Source organism: Galleria mellonella, unplaced genomic scaffold, assembly GCF_026898425.1.
Source record: "Galleria mellonella isolate WM207_F2 unplaced genomic scaffold, CSIRO_AGI_GalMel_v1 utg116, whole genome shotgun sequence".
NCBI classification, from domain to species: domain Eukaryota; kingdom Metazoa; phylum Arthropoda; class Insecta; order Lepidoptera; family Pyralidae; genus Galleria; species Galleria mellonella.
The window spans coordinates 2,251,627-2,269,333 of record NW_026441978.1 but is presented as its reverse complement, the minus strand read 5'-3'; the positions used below and the strand labels follow the sequence as shown (position 1 = coordinate 2,269,333).

The following is a 17,707-nucleotide window of genomic DNA, read 5'->3' as shown; positions in this document are numbered from 1 at the left end:
TTTGGGAATCACAATGCCCAGTGTACCATATTTTCATTTGGTTAATTAGGTTATTTAAATAATAATTAAACAAGTACATTTTACTATGCAAAAAACAAGGTCTTTATTCGTAACAAAACACACTGTTGGACAACGATAAATCCTTATCATTACTATCCTTATTATTATATAAATGTGAAAGTTTTTTTTTTATAACACAGGGGGCAAACGAGCATGCGGCTCACTTGACGACAAGTGACTACCACCGCCCATGATCACCCACAACACCAACGGCATTGCGGGTGTGTTGCCGGCCTTTTGAAAAGGAATATGCTCTTTTCAAGTAAAAGTGAGTTTGTTTATTTGTAAAATATTTTTAAAATACTCTCTATAAACTCTAAAATAAAAAAAGGGTACCGAAATTAAACAGAAAACGCACTTGTTAAAAATCACTCGGCAATTTAAACTCGTTTTACTTCTAAAAATATGTACGAGTGGAGAGAGAGCTCATTCACATACGTTTATCTTATTCTGACATGTTTACATGTAATTATATCTAAGGATTTACATGTGATTACATTAATGTAGTGACATCCATTATCAGCATTGTCACGGACACTGAAATATTCGTGGAACTGTTGCAAATGCGCCCGTCGCTATCCAGACGGACGATAAAAAAAAAATAGGTAATGACATTTTATTTTTAAGAACATAGTAAATGTTCACACAAATAGTGTTTGATCGTGGGCATACGTGCGTTTTGGTGGCTTGGTAAACATAAGTTGTAAGGATAAAGCAGGTCAATTCGCCATAGTGATATAGATTTTTACAAAAAACTGTAAATTAAGCTAAGGATCCCAAATAAACATTTTTATTTTTTTATTTCTTTTTATAGTGATCAATTTATTAAAAATTTACCTCGTAAAGATTGACCTGTTAGGGTGTATGTATAATATAAATAGAATTTAAGAATTCTATATATGTATATGTATATATATATATAATATATATATATTTATAAATTATTAAATTGTTTACTCATTGTCCGTCAGTAAAATAAATAAAAAAAAAAACACATTACTTTTCGATTGTTTATTCATAATGTAAATTGTTATTTGTCTTATTTTCATATTAAATAACATACAACGATTACAGAGTAATAACAGTATTATATCAATTATATTTTGTCCATTACAAAGTCAAATATTTGTTTATATTAAAAATATTGTTTAAACATTGTGCTTACACGTGTACACAAATTTAATATTGTTCAAACTAATGTGCAGCTCTTATCATTCCTATAATAATCGATATTTTAATCGAATATTGCGATTTCTATAATCCACAATTATAATATCAATAAGTATAAATTTAATTCAAAGACAGCAATTTTTAAAAAGCAGCACCTTTGATACTTTAATTTTTATAATTATCTCCCTATTAATTTTATAATTTATTCAATTATAGCTTTATAATTAAGTAATTTATTAAATTAATAGAGTTAAATTAAATTAATAATATATAGACTTATAGCATTCTAACACTTCCCTACGGTTGACTGGGACAGAATGCTTTTAGCGTTAAATACACCTTGAACAAATCTTGTACTGAAAAATAAATACTTTTTTTTTCTTATTTTTTTTTTTGTGTAAACAAATATGGCGATTTACAAGAAAAGAATATGGTTGTCAAATACGAACAATTCAATCTCTAATATTGATAACGTTCCGTTTTCAAAATTCAATCCTATCAATGATTATAAAATATAAAAGTTTGTAAATATATTTGTATGTTTGTTAAGTACTTAATAAAACTTAAACGATTGAACTAATTTATAATAAAAATAGACCATATTGGACATAAACATATGGAATACATTTTATTCCAATTTATTGGGAATACAGAGGGCCTACCATGAAATGTTTTCCGAAATTTCGGATCCGAACGAAACAAAAATTTGATACTAAGATTACATAATACATACCGTTTAAAAATATTTAAAATGCTAAAATATCGTTCCTTTGAACTTGTATGGTAGGATTTATGACAAATGAAACGTTAAGCTCCATTTACAGGGTCGATTTCGTTACGAACAAAAACACAAAATTGAGCCCGAAAATTCAGAATTTCATTTCATGGTAGACCCCCTGATTACATTTACACAAGTAACAAAATTAAATGTATATCTATGAAGCCTGTTCTCAACGTTCGTTTTGGTAAAATCCCCAACTTAATAAAATATTGCACATAACTTTTACTTATAAGTCAAACTTTCGATGTCTTTAGAACACTTCATTTTTAATTCTGTCGTATAATATATTTGAAATTATTTAATTTTTTTTTTATACAACTTAGAATGGCAAACAAGCTAACGGCCTACCTAATGGAAAGTGGTAACCGTCTCCTTTAGACATGAGCAGTACCATGGACATAACAGAGTATACTGTTTCGCCCATAATACCCCCCATGCGTTACCATTCCTGAGGACTCAGATGTTATTCCTCTGTACCCCGTAAATTCACGCCATATCCCACCCTTCAAACCGAAGTGAAATAAAAATAAAATGCAAACCCTGCGTTCAAAAATCTTAAAATATTAGATAAATTAAAAATGTTATCATGCTGAATGATTAAATTTTTAACTTACCTAATATTTCCATATTAACCATAAGTAAATAACAAATTAACCTATTTTATTGCCAATCTAATACCAGTTTCGAAAAATGGCATTAATTGAAATCGAAACTGTTCTTCACTAAGTACGCTCAGTCATTTCTAGATTATGCACGGATTCTTTTTTTATTTTAATATTTTTTTTTTCTTATACGAAAAAAGAAACACTAATTACCCGATACATATAAAAGGATTAAGTACGTATGTCTTTACTTTCATAAAATATATTTCGATATAATACGTCCATAGAAGGGAAGAACTTTTATATTGTTTTCTGACATTTCTCTATTTATCTCAGAGTTTTGTAAAAAAAAAAAAAAGTACAATATAGTAAAATATGACACGTAATAAAAATATCAGACTGAAGACAAAAAAAAACAATTATAAATTAATTAATTCTCTGTAACACTTAATTCTTTAATCGAAAATCTTACAGGAAAATCTCCAAAAATAAATTTGTATGAAAATTCATTCAAATTTACCTTTACACCTTTTCTTTTGCAAGTAGCTATTCTCTTTATGACGTCATTTTTTTATCTCATATTTCGTCAACAAACTTCCAAATTTTCGATACGTTGAAATAAAAACGAAGAACTAATAATACTAAAAAATAAATTAAAAATTGTATTTCAACTATTATTATTAAAATGTATTATTGAATAAATTAATTAACTAACATCCAACACAGATTACATAATTAGGAACATGTTCTTATAAATATTTCTCTCATTTCCCTCTGAAGGGAATACAATTTAAAATTTATATACAAGTATATCTGCCTATATATTTCTACCTATCGAAAATTTGGGAGTTTGTCGACGAAATACGTAAAGAAAATTAATTAACAATTAGAAATGCTGACATCATAAAGAGAGTACCTCCCTATAAAAGAAAAGGTATAAAGAGGTAAATTTTATAATATCATCAGTTCGTTTGTATTTCTCTATGAAATAAAATACTCATTGTACTATACAATACAATAAATGGTAATGATAGACGGTTGTTTCAAGGTAAACAGGTCCAGAGTCTCTTACAGTATGGTCAAAATTTCATTAAATTTTCATTATTAACTCTCTCACTTATCCAAGAAGATTTATTTTTTTATATTTCATAGTATTAGGTACACTTTTTAAATATCACAATACTATCATTCAATTAACTAATGAAAAAGTCTAAGATTAGGCTCTATGGATCATGCCCTTTGCTTATCCGATTTGAACGAATCTAAAAAAATAAAAGCTATTAGGCGGGAAAGTAATACTTAAGTAAATAATAATATTATGATACAATCTAAATGTATAATCCGATTTCTATTATCACGTTTAATAAATTAATTACAAATACTCGTTCTATAATAATTAAAATGTGAAAAATGAATAATAATTAACTTTAATAATTACTAAATTGGTCTAAATTGAAAGTCATTAATACAACCGTCACATTTGTTTTATCTCGTCACCTTAAATTGACATAATAACAGCATAATGCATAATAATAGACGAAAAAGACGTTCTAAACATAAAATTGATATTATGGATTATCGATTAAATATTTTCCTAAATATTTACTAATAAGTAACTTAAACTAACAACAGAATAACTGCATAATATTATCATCATCTTTTCAGCCATTATCCGTCCACTGCTAGACATAAGCCTCCTTCGTAGACTGCCATAAGGAACGGTCCTGAGCCACTTGCCCCCACTGACTCCCTGCTCTGCATTTGAGGTCGTCACTCCATCTAGTGGGGGGTTGTTCTACACACCGTTTGCCCATACGGGGTCGCTACTCTTTTCTTCTTCTTCCCCATCATTTCTTATCGGTTATCGGCATAATATATTAGACAAAGAAGACATACTGACCGACCCGTCTCTTGTGGCAGTCTATGGGAGAAACCTATGTTCTATGGTTTTTTTTCCAAGATTTACCAATGTATGGGATTTTACAATAACATATGTAAATGAAAATTATTAATCAAATAAGCACATCATTTTAGAATGGCTGTATATATTTACTTTAATACATATAAGATTTATATATGAACGAAAATATTTGAATATTAATACGAAAAAGTAAAAAATTTGGATTAAAAAATCTCCACGTAAAAACGTTTTGTTTTTATACAACTTAGAATGGCAAACAAGCTGACAACCTACCTGATGGAAAGTGGTAACCGTCGCCTATAGACATGAGCAGGACCATGGACATAACAGAGTATACCGTTTCGCCCATGATACCCCCCATACGTTGCCATTCCTGAGGACTCAGGTGTTATTCCTCCGTAACGTAACGTATGTAAGTGAGTGAAAAAGAACACAGTAACCTTAAAAGGAAGATTTGGTCTCATTTTTTTTTATTAGTACACCCGTGCAAAGACGGGGCGGGCAGCTAGTTTTTAATAAATATCTACATTACCACAGGCCTTCAACTGTTATATTTTATTCATTCCTGAATAGGTATTCTAATAAAAGGACACATTTAAATTGAATAGTTGAACACTAAACTTGTTTTGAATTGACAAAGAACATTTGCAATGACGTCATGTCTACCAATATCCAATGTCGGATACTTGATCTTAACGCACATTGGTTAGTGATATGGCAGCGGCACAAATAACTAGTTATGAGTAATATGGATACCGATCCGATATCTATATAATATATTCCTAGAGGGGAAAGGGATTGTTAGTAATGGAGATTGAGAATCCCATTGCTAGCAATATACCCAACCAGGTCGACCTCCTCGCGGTTCCCCCTGAAAACTATCATGGTTAATTCATCATGATGGGCTAACTGGCCTGTTTTCATCTTTATCGATCACCCTTCACTGGTGCCCCGCCAGCGTATCCCGTTAGCGCAGGTGGGGTTACTATTCAATTTTCTACCAATAAAAAAAAATCCTAGACATTGATGGCGGGAAACGGTCATCCGCCATTTCGTCATCGCCCATATCAGTCGGATATCTATTTTCGATTATATTAAAAATCTATTGTTATCCAATATTATTTTTTCGATTATGCTTGTTATGTGTGTGTGTCAAATACATATGTGAAGGTGTGATTTTTTTTCTTATTGATTTAATGTATTTTTTATGCATAATTAAAAAAAAATAGCATTCTGCACTACTTCTCTATATAAACTATAAGTGTGCGAAATTTCATACTTCTCCGTCCTCGCAATTTTCATAAAAAAGGGTGCAAAGTTTTTGCTTGACGTGTTAATATATATATAATAAACTACAAACCTGTCAGTCTGCCCTGTTATATAGAAAAATTTCAATCACAAACAACCTAAAAGAGATCCCTTGAGAGCATTATGATTATCATACCTTCATTCAGTCGCAAACCATAAATAAAAAAAAAAATCTTCTAAATTTAGAAAACAAAACTAAATACAAATGCAGTAGATCTAATACATCTAACTGGAACATCGAATGATAAAAAGTCACAAAAAAACGGTAACTAACTATTGGCTGTTGCATTGCTTCACAAACTTTACTGAAATCTGTAAAACAATCATACTTTCAGATTTTAGTAAAGTTTATTGATAATAAAAAATAACAAAACAATAAAACAGTTCCTGTAATAAAAATAATCAATTACAATGTTAATATATACTATTACTGAAAACCACTCTATTTAAAAAAAAAAACAGACTGTTTTATCCAAAAATTTCTAGGAGTTACCCCATCTATATGCTGTTTCTCTGTGCTTGTTGATTAATTAATAGAATCGTCTAGAGATAGGTCTACAAAGGATACTTTTGTCTAAAAGGTATTCATCCCATAGCAGAACAATTTTCAGAAAAACTTATCTCCCTGCTCATTTACTGCTACAGTGTAAATTAAAAAACAAGATCAAAAGTCGCTTATGCCACGCTAGAGTTGCTGCTTTTCTCCATGTTTTCGTCACGGCGCTTCTGGTAGGAACGTACAGGTTGTATGAGAGATATCAATGCCCCGGACACCACAATCCACCCCCCGGCCAGATAGAACGATAGCTCCCATGAAAAAGTTACGTCGTATATCATACCTGGAAGAGAATGAAACGAAACGGAATCCATTATTTATTTCCATGCAATAACATAAATTTTACAGATCTATAATCATATAATTACGGTTGCCAACCCGCTTGCCATGCGTGGCAACTATCAGCAAAACCCCTTTTATGGAGTAGTCCTATATTCAGCAGTTGGCAGTTATTGGCCGATATAATGATGAACAATGATCACGTCAACCGTCATCATAAGACAAATATAATAGCTAAATATTATAAATGTTACTTAAGTTAAAAATATACTTCAATTTCGAAAGATTAACGCGTAATTTTAATAACATAAATTATTTTTCTCAGTTGTATGTTGACTACTTTAATTTTACGTTATGGTCAGAAAATACATAATTAAAAAGGCTAACAATATACCTTGTGAGGTCGACATCCACGCGGTTCCCCTTAGAAACTATCGTGATTAATTATTGTTAAATTTGTCACGATGAATCGACTGACCTACCTTCGTCTTCACCTATCATCTTTCTCTAGTAACCCGCCTGTGTATACCGATAGCGCAGGTTGGGGTTGCCATTTCATAGGGTTGTCATCTCATTAAAAAAAACTTTCTTTTTTGCCAGTTGTATAAAATAACTCCAATAAGACAACTACATAATTTTTCAACCACAAAAAATATAGATCAATTTAAGGCAAATGGGGATAGACTATGCGTGGGCCTGCGAGCTCCATCATACTCCATATCATCACTTACTATCAGGTAAGATTGTGATCAATTGCGGGACCCTTTATCAGCAAAAAAAAGCTTAGGGACAATAACATATTCATCATTACAATGTATTATGTTAAAATCTACAAGCAACAGTTTTATTGAAAAAAATTGTATGTACTCACCAGACATTGGAGGTCCGATAAGATGTCCAATGCCTTGAGCTAACAGGACCAATCCGTAAGCCGAAGTAAAGTCATCCAAAGAAACCAGCTTCACGAGCAAGCTAGGTGTGAATGTGAACGAGGCAGCGAAAAGTAGACCGAATGCTGCGGACACAGATGCGAGAATCCAATAATCCTGGGCAGCCACTGGTAGAGCTGCGACCGCTGCCCCACATAGCACCAGGCACAGTGCGTAGAGATTGCCAATAGAAACTTGAGGGAAGTCTCCAATCCAGCCAAGACCGACCTAAAAGAAATAGAAATTCTATCTTAATGTTGAGCAGTTTAGTTTTTAAATAAAATAACTAAATTTGTGAAAAAGTAGTAGTTAAGTTTTTTGTGGAACAATTAAAATATGATAATTTAAGTGAGTTAAATCTAGTGTCTAGCAAATATTTCGTCGATCATGGGTGCGTTTAGGTATTAATTTTAAAGTAAGGTTTAGTTAAATCAATTTTAAATTTTTACGTTTAAACTTTATGAAACCGTAATTAAATATCGTGTTCCGCAAAAAAAAAACTACATTCAAGTATAGCGAAATTGTGCACATACTTGATGTCGATTTTTTTGCAACACAGAATATGGAATTTTAATAGCAAAATTAAAGTAATAAATCGATATAGATAAAAGTTTCTATGGTACCAATCGTAAGTATATCCTTTACGATAAATATAGTACATTACTGCAGCGGCCAGCAACTGAGGCATTGATGGATGAGCGTGCAAATGTGGGCCGAGGTGTAGTCGAGGCACACATACGTGAGTCCATCAATGCCTAGTTGTGGCCAAGGCTTGTATAGTACTTTTCTCAAACAATGCGCGGAAATCAAATAAACCATTTTACTTTTTAAGTTCAATGACGAATAACGAACAATAATAATTTTTCACGCGCCATAATGTTCCTTTGTTTTTTTTTTCGATTAACAACAGCTTTCTATTTGCAAACCAGTTCGAAATTTAAATAAAACCTTTTATTAGTTACCTCCTTGATAGCCATGTTTCGAAGTGAAAGGTCATTCCATTTTTAAATTACAGGACCGATATGAGTTTACATAGTAATTTATCTGGTCGCAAAACACAACAGATATGGATTTTCATACAACTTTTGCCGGCCGCTGCCCGCATGTATCTGGCCAGTACGGCAATTTTGATTTATTGTGAAAATAATGCTCACATTTCCAAGCACGTTTGAGAAAAAGAATTTTCTAAATCAGTTTAGAATTTATAGAGTTATGAGTAACAAACAAAAAAAAATACAACCAAATTGAAAGAAAAGATTTAAAACAAAATACTCGTAAATACAATCACTATCATAAAACTAAATAGGATACTCGCAGACATATGAAGGAACACTTGTTTGAAAACTGTTATAGAGAATTTATTTGGTGACAAATATAGAAAATTCCTCGCAAACAAAATTTGGCACAGTTGCCGGAGACACCCATTGCCAGACATTCGGAAACTGGATAACATCTATTTCTGGTAACCACCTTGGTTATCTGTTGTTAATCATCTCACATATGTGCACATTCACCTTGGATAAATCTGCACAACTTCTCGTGTTTATAAAACATTTGAGTGTTACCATCACAATTATTATGAACACAGAAGTAGAAGGTTGCGGCTGTTAGCAAGAGAGATTAGAGTACAAATTAAATGCTAACAAAGGTTGATCACTTAAATAAATTTAAATATTCACCGTGCATTCTAGAATGTCCATAGTTCTGTTCCTGTTCATAAGGTACAGTTACTATTTTCCATCAAACATTCCGGTTCCTAAATTTTTAGAAAAAATAAGGCATGACTTTTCTGAATTCGTATACCTATTTTATGTACTGAGTAATCAAAACCGACTAATTCAAATCCAACTTTTCGAAATAAATTTTTTGGTGTCATATTATCATAATCATATTATTAAAAAGGTTTGAACTATTCGAAATGTATTCTGAGGAGATAAAAAACATTGCTAGAGAAAATATCTTAAAATTCTAATCATTGATAGGAAATAACAGAGAGCGTTAAAAAAAGACAAGTTAAATAGTTTATAGAAAGGTCCCAGTGTCACAGGATTCAATAATAATAATAAAATTTAAAAGTATAGCATTACAGGCATCTTCGGATTGATTTAGCGTGGAAAGTAATTTGGCCTGACAGTCGCCTGTCAGTCAACCAGTAAGTGTCAATTTAAAAATGCAGCCAGTTTTTATATTCGAAAAAAAAACTTTTCCAATCTCTACCTTCCCGATAGATGAAACTCAGTACTTACCATACCAATGGTATTAGTAATGCCTATCAAACTGAGCATATCAGCTCCGTCGTCTTCAGTGTAACCCTCTTGAATCATGTGCTCGGCCAAATAAAAGTACGGTACAATGAACCAAGTGAACAGTATTATGGTCCCAAGACATAGAAGATTGAACGTCATCTTCTTAAAGAGTGCAATGTTGAACATATCTGAGAGGCAGCTGACGCAGTCGTCGTACCATTTCTGGGAAAAGATACAATAAATTGTAATCAGTGTAATTAAAATATCAGTGTACACATTATCTGGGTTATGTAAATTGTATCTATTTACATATGATTACGTAAGGATTATGTAAAGAAGGGTAAGTAATCCTTACTACGCAGGAACGACTTACTCTTCTTGTGTATTATGCCATAGAACAATATATTTTAAATATCTTCAAAAATAAATTTTTCTTGGTTATATTTCTGTGTACAGTTTCACGAAAACTTTGCCAATTAATTCTGTACTAATTTTGGTCTATTTGTTCTCGATAGGGTTTAACCTTCTAATAATGTTTTTTTACAAAATTATAACTGAAACATTTTTACTTTAACATTCAGAAATAGGCCACGATAAAACTGAATAGTTTTAAATTCATAACCATCTCAGTTAGTTTAGAACTATTTATATTATGACAGTTATTACATTATTAGAACTACGAGTATTATTATAGTTCTCAGTTTAAATATGTAAAATTACAGCTTTACTCTAAAGCGTAAACAGAGTAGATTAAGGAGTAAAATTTTTCATGAAAGCAGTTTAACGCAAATAAAGAATGTTCTTAGATATTTTTAACATGTTTACACTAAACAAAAATCGACATTTCACCTTTATGTTTAGACACCTTTGAACCGAGGAAAAAGGAAATCTTGAAAAGAAAGTTATATTACTATTAATGAGCTCTAAAACCTTATCAGATCAACCTCCACATGTTTTCCCCTGAAAACCATCGTGGTTAATTTTTGTCGAATTCGTCAAAATAGCCCACTTGGCCTACTGCATCCTCACCTATCGTCTCTTACTGGTGCCCGGTCAGCGTATACCGGAAGAGCAAAAAGGGTTACCATTCCATTATAAAAAACATCCTTTTAATCTAAAAATATTCATAGCAACTATAATGCAAATATAATAAATACTAATTATTATTATGATCACCGCAGAAGAAGCCTACTAATTTGGCCTAATGGCCAATAATTAAATATAAACAACACGAGTTGATTTACCTCTTCTTTTTCATCGATTGTTATCATAGAATTCTTAAATATGTCTGGACATGAAGATGCCTTCAACCTATATCTTTTTGTATTCAGAATCGCATTTCTATGACTTATAGAATTTATTGGCATCTTTAAATCTTTTAAATAATGATGATTCACTGATAACTGTTTCTTAAGCCAATCGCGTTTATTTTCTTTGCTGTCCTGTTTTACGAGCGATTTACTATCTTTGTTATTATCGGACTTGGACTTCGTCAATGGATAACCTTGTCTAGGGTTCTTTAGTTGATAATTCTCATACTCTCTGTCATCTTTAAAGTCGTATTTTTCAGAATTTGTGCGTTGTAAACTAGACCTTTTATATGTAACTACAGGTGGATCGTTATCATCTTTGGAAACTTCTGCAAGTTTCTTCCGTGTATTGCGACTAATGGCAAATGCCGGATATTTCACCTCTATATCGTATTCTTTGCTTGCTGTCTTCACAATAACATCGAGCATCGTCATTGATATCTAAAAAGCAATAGAATCGTCATTTGATATGTAAATAAACAATTAATTAGGGCTTAACTTATCTGACAGGGTTCATTCTGTTAATTTATTTCTATTTATAGCTAATTTCGCCTAATAACTATGAGCCGTATCACGTGCTTTAAGACTAATTAATCTCTAAAGATAAAAATGTAGTAGCGTGCGAGTAGATTTTATGTACTGTGTTCCGTGTTGGGTCGTATTAAAATTTGTATAAATAGATAGATGGATGATTAGTTGTTTGTTACGGTTTTACGTAAAAAAATTACAGAAAGTATTTGAATGAAATTTAATATACAGGAATCTTATATTCTAACTTAGCATATAGGATACTTTATGGACAAACTCACGCTAGCAAAGCTGCAGGAAATCGCTAGTTAGAAATATATGAGTAAATTCTAAAATCTGAGCAAATTCTCAATTGAGTATTATTCAAACTCGAATACTTACTATCTTTTAAAATTTGAAGAATATAATTTACTTATAAATAATTACAACGAACGGTTTGGGTTGGACCATATGCTACGAAATCCTACATCTACGTATATGTACATTACCTACTTTAATTGTCTTTGCTTTTACCATTGTAATAAACTAGAGATAATTTTTGTGTACTAAGATATTCACAAAGATTTTGACGAAATATGTACTTATGCCATCCTAATTGCTATCTCTCACTCCCTTGACAAAGGGATAACGTATAATTATATGTAGATTGTCTTTGAATAATAGAAAATATATTATATTGTAAACTACATATGATAAAAATTTTTACTACATAAATGAATTTTAAAATCATATAGTATTTTTAAAGTCCTTATTTCTTGTATCGAAGACGAAACGGATGATTCTTAAAACAACACAACAATGCATGCATTGTTGAACGATAGAGCTAATATGCTAATACCTGTCCTGGTAAATAATTAAACTCTTTCATTAGATCAAAGCGAGTATCAGAAACGCAAAAAATAATTGATATTTTTTTTCTTATTCTAAATTATAATACAATATATGTACAATACCTTATCACTGTAAGTTAGATACGTAGGCAAGTTGACAACCGAACGTGACCTCTGTTTTAATTTATATTGCCTTTTCTTGTACAGCAACATGTTTTGGTGACGACGAATACTCGCTGCTTCTTGACTTATCACCTTTTCAGGAGCCAGTCCTCTGCGGATCAACCCACCCATGCTCTTCCCTCTCGTAGCAACATCGAAGTCAAAAGCATAAGGATTAGTGATCGAAGCCGAACTAGAATTTTTAGATTTATCTTCTTCTTTTTTTACTTTACTATCGTTTTCGTTGTTCTTCTGTTTCTTCTGTTCAATTATCCACCATTCGGGATCTCTCATCACACATCCGCATACACACAAATTAAGAAGAGTTCCAGACAATAAAAGTATTGTTCCCCTCCATCCGTATTCTTTTATAAAGTGACGAGTCATTGGAGCATAGATAAAGGTTCCAACTCCGGTGCCGCACGCCCCAAGACCAACAGCTAAATTCCGTTTCTTTTCAAACCAGTACGCTATTGAAACTACCGCCGTAACGTAAACTAATCCAAGACCCAGTCCAGCTATTACACCGAAAGTCACCATCATCATTTCTATTGTAGTCGAAATTGATGCAAGAACAAATCCAAGTGTTGAAATGATGCCTCCTAAAATAGTCATACTTCGGCAGCCATATCTGTCTACTAAAGCGCTCATGATCGGCCCCGATAATAATGGGACAGCTATAAAGAGGCTCCCAATCCATGCTGTTGTCGACTTACTAGCTTCGAATTCGTCCAAAAATTCTATATACAACAGTCCAAAGGAAAAGCTAATGCCGTCCGCAATCATTGATATTATGAATGAAGACAACACCACAACCCACCCCCAGCCTCCGTCTGGTATGGCCACCTTTTTATCGTCTTCATTAATATCTAATTTCTGGAAATCAATTTCTACATCAGCGGGATTCTCTGTAATCTTCACTTGATTATTTTTCAACGGCTTCGATTCTAATATTGTTTGTTTTCCAACAATATTATTTTCTATCTTACCATTGGTTTTATTAGTGAAAACAAAATGTTCTTTGTTGCTGATTTCAATATCAGGACTGGAAAAAGACGTAGTGCCAAAACTAGTAGAGTCTTCTTCTTCATCTTTACAAATACCAGATGTTGATTCTGAAAGCAATGACTCTCGAACTGCTAAATCTCTGATAGGATCTTTACTTTTAGGAGCCCTATTCCTTAAAACAACAGAATCATTAGGTTCCATTTTTGTACTCAAAACAATACCTCATAAATTTAATACTGACAAAGTTTAGGGTATGTTTCTGGTATCTTAGATTCTTAATCTTGGGTCTCTGGCTGAGTATCGACTGGCCTCTCTAGCCACGCTGTTCAGTTTGAGAGTATTGGGCTTATTTTGTTCAGGTACCATTAAGGACCTGTTGTGTTTGTAGTGTTGTGTGACGTCACCCATACACGCGGTATGGCGCGGAGTGGCACAACGTTTGCGCCACAACTTATCACTTAATTATCAGCCAAGTGTTATGTCGATTATGAAAGGAAATTCCGATCTGAAAAATATTAAATACATATTACAAATAAGAATAATAACAATATTGAGTAACTGTAAAACACCAGCGTTACACCTCCAAATTAATATTTTATATAATATAATAATGATAAAGGAATACTTAAATTTTTTTAATAATATTATACAAGAAATTGAGTATCTGTACGAGCAGTACACTAAAATATTATTTTGATTAATTACATTTTCTATGAAACTTAGAATGGCAAACAAGCTGACGACAAAAAGTAATAACCGTCGCCTATAGACATGAACTGTGCCTTGAACATAACTGAATATACTGTATTATCCATGATACCCTACATGCGTTACATAAGTTACTAAGGACTAAAGTATACTTAAGAATCTAGTAACTAATCGTTCGCATTTCGCATGAATAAGACGGCTCAAAAACGGGAAAATTTCATATACATATTCAGTTTCACTACTTTCAACTAGGACTGACCTAATTTTTTAAATTATCGAAAATAAAAATAGTGAAATTTTCGATAACCTAAACGGATTACATTTATTAATTGCTTTGTATGAACTGGACTTGCCGCAGGATATATCTCGATTCTCTAAAGCAGTGTTTCTCAACGTATGGGTCGCGACCCCCTGAGGGTGGCGAAGCCTCTATGGTGCGGTCGCAAATACTATCTCAGTAAAAAAAAAAAAAACAAAATTATAAAAATAGACTTATTAAGAATAATGATAATTAAAAGAAATTATATTGATACATTTTAACAAAAAAATAAGTCGGTTGTCGCGAAATTATTTTTTCATACTAGGTGAGTCGTGTCATGAAAAAGGTTGAAGAACACTGCTCTAAAGTATTGGAAGCATAGTTTTAATATTTATTTGTTTAAAGAAGTTTGTGTTTGTCTGAAGTTAACGATTTCTAAACAAATGGGAGAACGATTGAATTTCAACATTACTATGACTGAAATATTTTAAATTTAACACGGCTCTCAGTATATTTATATGTATTCTTTATGTATATGTTACACAACATCTACACCATTTCCGAATAGATTTTGATAATTATTTATGTTGGTTATTTCATTGAAATTATTTTGTTTAATTCCGCTACCATTAATATGTGTGTGACTGCCAGTACTCGAAGATTGTCCACCATTATTACTATCAGAAGTTCCACAACCTTCCAATATTAGCCATCAATCTTCTACTATCACTTTGTTCGCGCACGTTTTGCGACAGGTATTTTCAGTTATTATTATTATTTTATATTATTAATGGTAGTGGAATTAAACAAAATAATAAAAATAATTCTAATCAAATAACCAGTGATATGGACTTCCGCAAAATAACACCTAGTTGAATTAAATAATTATTTATGTTTTCAATAGGATTTATTTCTCTATTAATCCTATATTTTGTCTCGATTGAATTCGCGATTTTCATACTTATTTCATATTTCACAAGGGTGGGTTTAATAAAAAGAGTAAAGATCTATATAATAGTGCGCCACCTATCCTTTGTCTTTTTCTCAATGTCCTCTACCCAAAGGTTGTCTGGAAGAGATTGCTTAGCGATAAGGCCGCCATTTGTATCACTTCTCATTAATATTTGCTGTGTTTATTATTTTTTTACTTGATGCAATAAAGTGTAAAATAAATAAATAAAGATGTAAAACGGCAGGCGGCGAACCGGGATGGACGGAACCGGTGAATTGGGACGCTAATGCGTTGTTATTTTAACAGCTATTTTAAGCTGTGGTACATCCTATGTACAGCTACAAATATTAGTCCATTTTATTAAAAACTATCGATTTGGCCCGGCTTGGCTTTTGGAAGAAATTTTATAAAGTTGAATTTGCCAATTCAGAGAGTGCTGACACCGATGCTCACTTTTGGAAGCGAATCGTGGTTATGACAGAAGAAGCATGAAAGTAAGATAAATGTTGTAGGGATGAAAGAGAGATTACGTTAAAAGATAAAGTGAGAAACAGTGTAATTAAAAAGAAGTGTGGACTGAAAGACGATGTAGTGACAAGAATCGAAAAGGTAATGTTGCTTTGGTTTGGCCATTTAGAGAAGATAAATGAAAGAGGAATTATGAAAGAGATTTATCGAGCAAAAATTAATGGAGATGTCGGTAAGGGCCGCTCTAGAGGGACATATGTCGACCGAATAGGCGACGTGCTGAACATAGGCCAAATTAAAAGTACCCGTAACCGGCGAGCGTGTGTGAAAAGATTGATGAATGTGGAGGAAGCGAAAAAGGCTTGTTTGAATCGAAACATTTGGCGTTCCATTGTTTCTGTCTACCCTAATTGGAGACAGGCGTGACAGATATGTATGTATGTGTTGATTAACATTTGGTGGGTTTTTTTTTTGTAATAATTATAATAAAACTTGATCCCGTTTTCATTAAACTCTATTCTTTTGAAACATCTATCTATCCTATTTAAGAGCTGCGCTCTTGTCGGTGGAGCTCTTGCCACTCACTACGATTTTCAGCGAGTCTCTTCACCTCTTGATACGACACGGCACCAACTTTTCTCTTGATCTGCCTGATGTAACTATGCCTTGGTATCCTTCTTCCCCTCCTTCCTTCTATCTTACTGTCTGTTATAATGTTCATAAGTTCGTCGTGTCGTAACAAGTGTCCTAACATTTTCTCAGTAGTTCTTATAATTTGTCTCTTTTCCTTAACCCTAAATACATGCTTTGAAACATACTATGAAAAAAATTATTCTAGTCAATTTAAAACCATTTAATTATCGAACGACTATTACATATTTCTAGTTCGAGATCCAACAAATATTGTCAAATAAACTCCGTAGCGTAAATCTAAAGTCACAAATTAAATGCAAGAGGGATTATAACCCTGAAGCTGTCAAAACCACGTTCCGACTCGTAAACTTCCGTGAAAGTATCAAACAAAGATTATTGTGTGAAATAAATAAATATTTACATAAATAATTAATATAATAAAATATCACATACCGTTGGAGAGATACACACACAAATAGTAAACGATTTAGTGATTCCTTTCAAATATTTCCAGAATAGTCGAGACACAAGCACCCAGTTCAGAGTTCGTTCATATTGTACTACTGGCGCCAACGGGCCCGATCGATATGGGTACCTCCATCCCCCGACTGATCAAGTTGAGCCACCCCGCCATCCTCTTACAATAGTTGGGTGGGTTGTCGAGGGGTGTTTACGGCGGAATGTAGAGGTCTAACTTGAATGGCCCGTACGGTTCGTGGCGATGTGACGTCACAAGAAACTATATGTACGTAAATTCTTATGTATAGGTAGATGGAAAACAATATTCTACTGCTTTTCACCGGTGGATCTGCTTGCGTCATTTCATGTAATTGATAAACAATAGACACCACTGTTTGACGGTAAACAGTTACCGTTCAAGTTACAGAACAATTCGGTCGTATTTTTTTTATGTTTGTTACCTCGTTCTCTCATAGCTCCGTCAGTTCGTCAGATATACTTACAGATTAGTCCCTTAGAAATTTTATCAAAATCGGTT

General features: G+C 32.5%; 1 protein-coding gene across 1 annotated transcript; it reads right to left on the bottom strand.

The window, feature by feature from the left end:
- Window positions 1-1,065: 1,065 nt before the first annotated feature.
- LOC113511470 (monocarboxylate transporter 14-like) lies at window positions 1,066-17,266 on the bottom strand. The gene is made up of 6 exons (XM_026895093.3): window positions 17,164-17,266; window positions 12,644-14,195; window positions 11,097-11,603; window positions 9,853-10,074; window positions 7,549-7,834; window positions 1,066-6,681 (listed from the first exon to the last, which is right to left on the bottom strand). The coding sequence occupies exons 2-6, from the start codon at window positions 13,889-13,891 to the stop codon at window positions 6,518-6,520; spliced, it is 2,427 nt and encodes an 808-aa protein (XP_026750894.1). The 5' UTR covers window positions 13,892-14,195; window positions 17,164-17,266; the 3' UTR covers window positions 1,066-6,517.
- Between the last annotated feature and the right edge of the window lie 441 nt (window positions 17,267-17,707).

Coding starts and splice junctions, on each gene's coding strand:
- LOC113511470 (XM_026895093.3), bottom strand. CDS start 13,891: ATGGAACCTAATGATTCTGTTGTTTTAAGGAATAGGGCTCCTAAAAGT. Junction 10,075..11,096: donor CAATCGATGAAAAAGAAGAG/GTAAATCAACTC, acceptor ATCTTTTCCCAG/AAATGGTACGACGACTGCGT. Junction 7,835..9,852: donor TTACTAATACCATTGGTATG/GTAAGTACTGAG, acceptor TATTTCTTTTAG/GTCGGTCTTGGCTGGATTGG.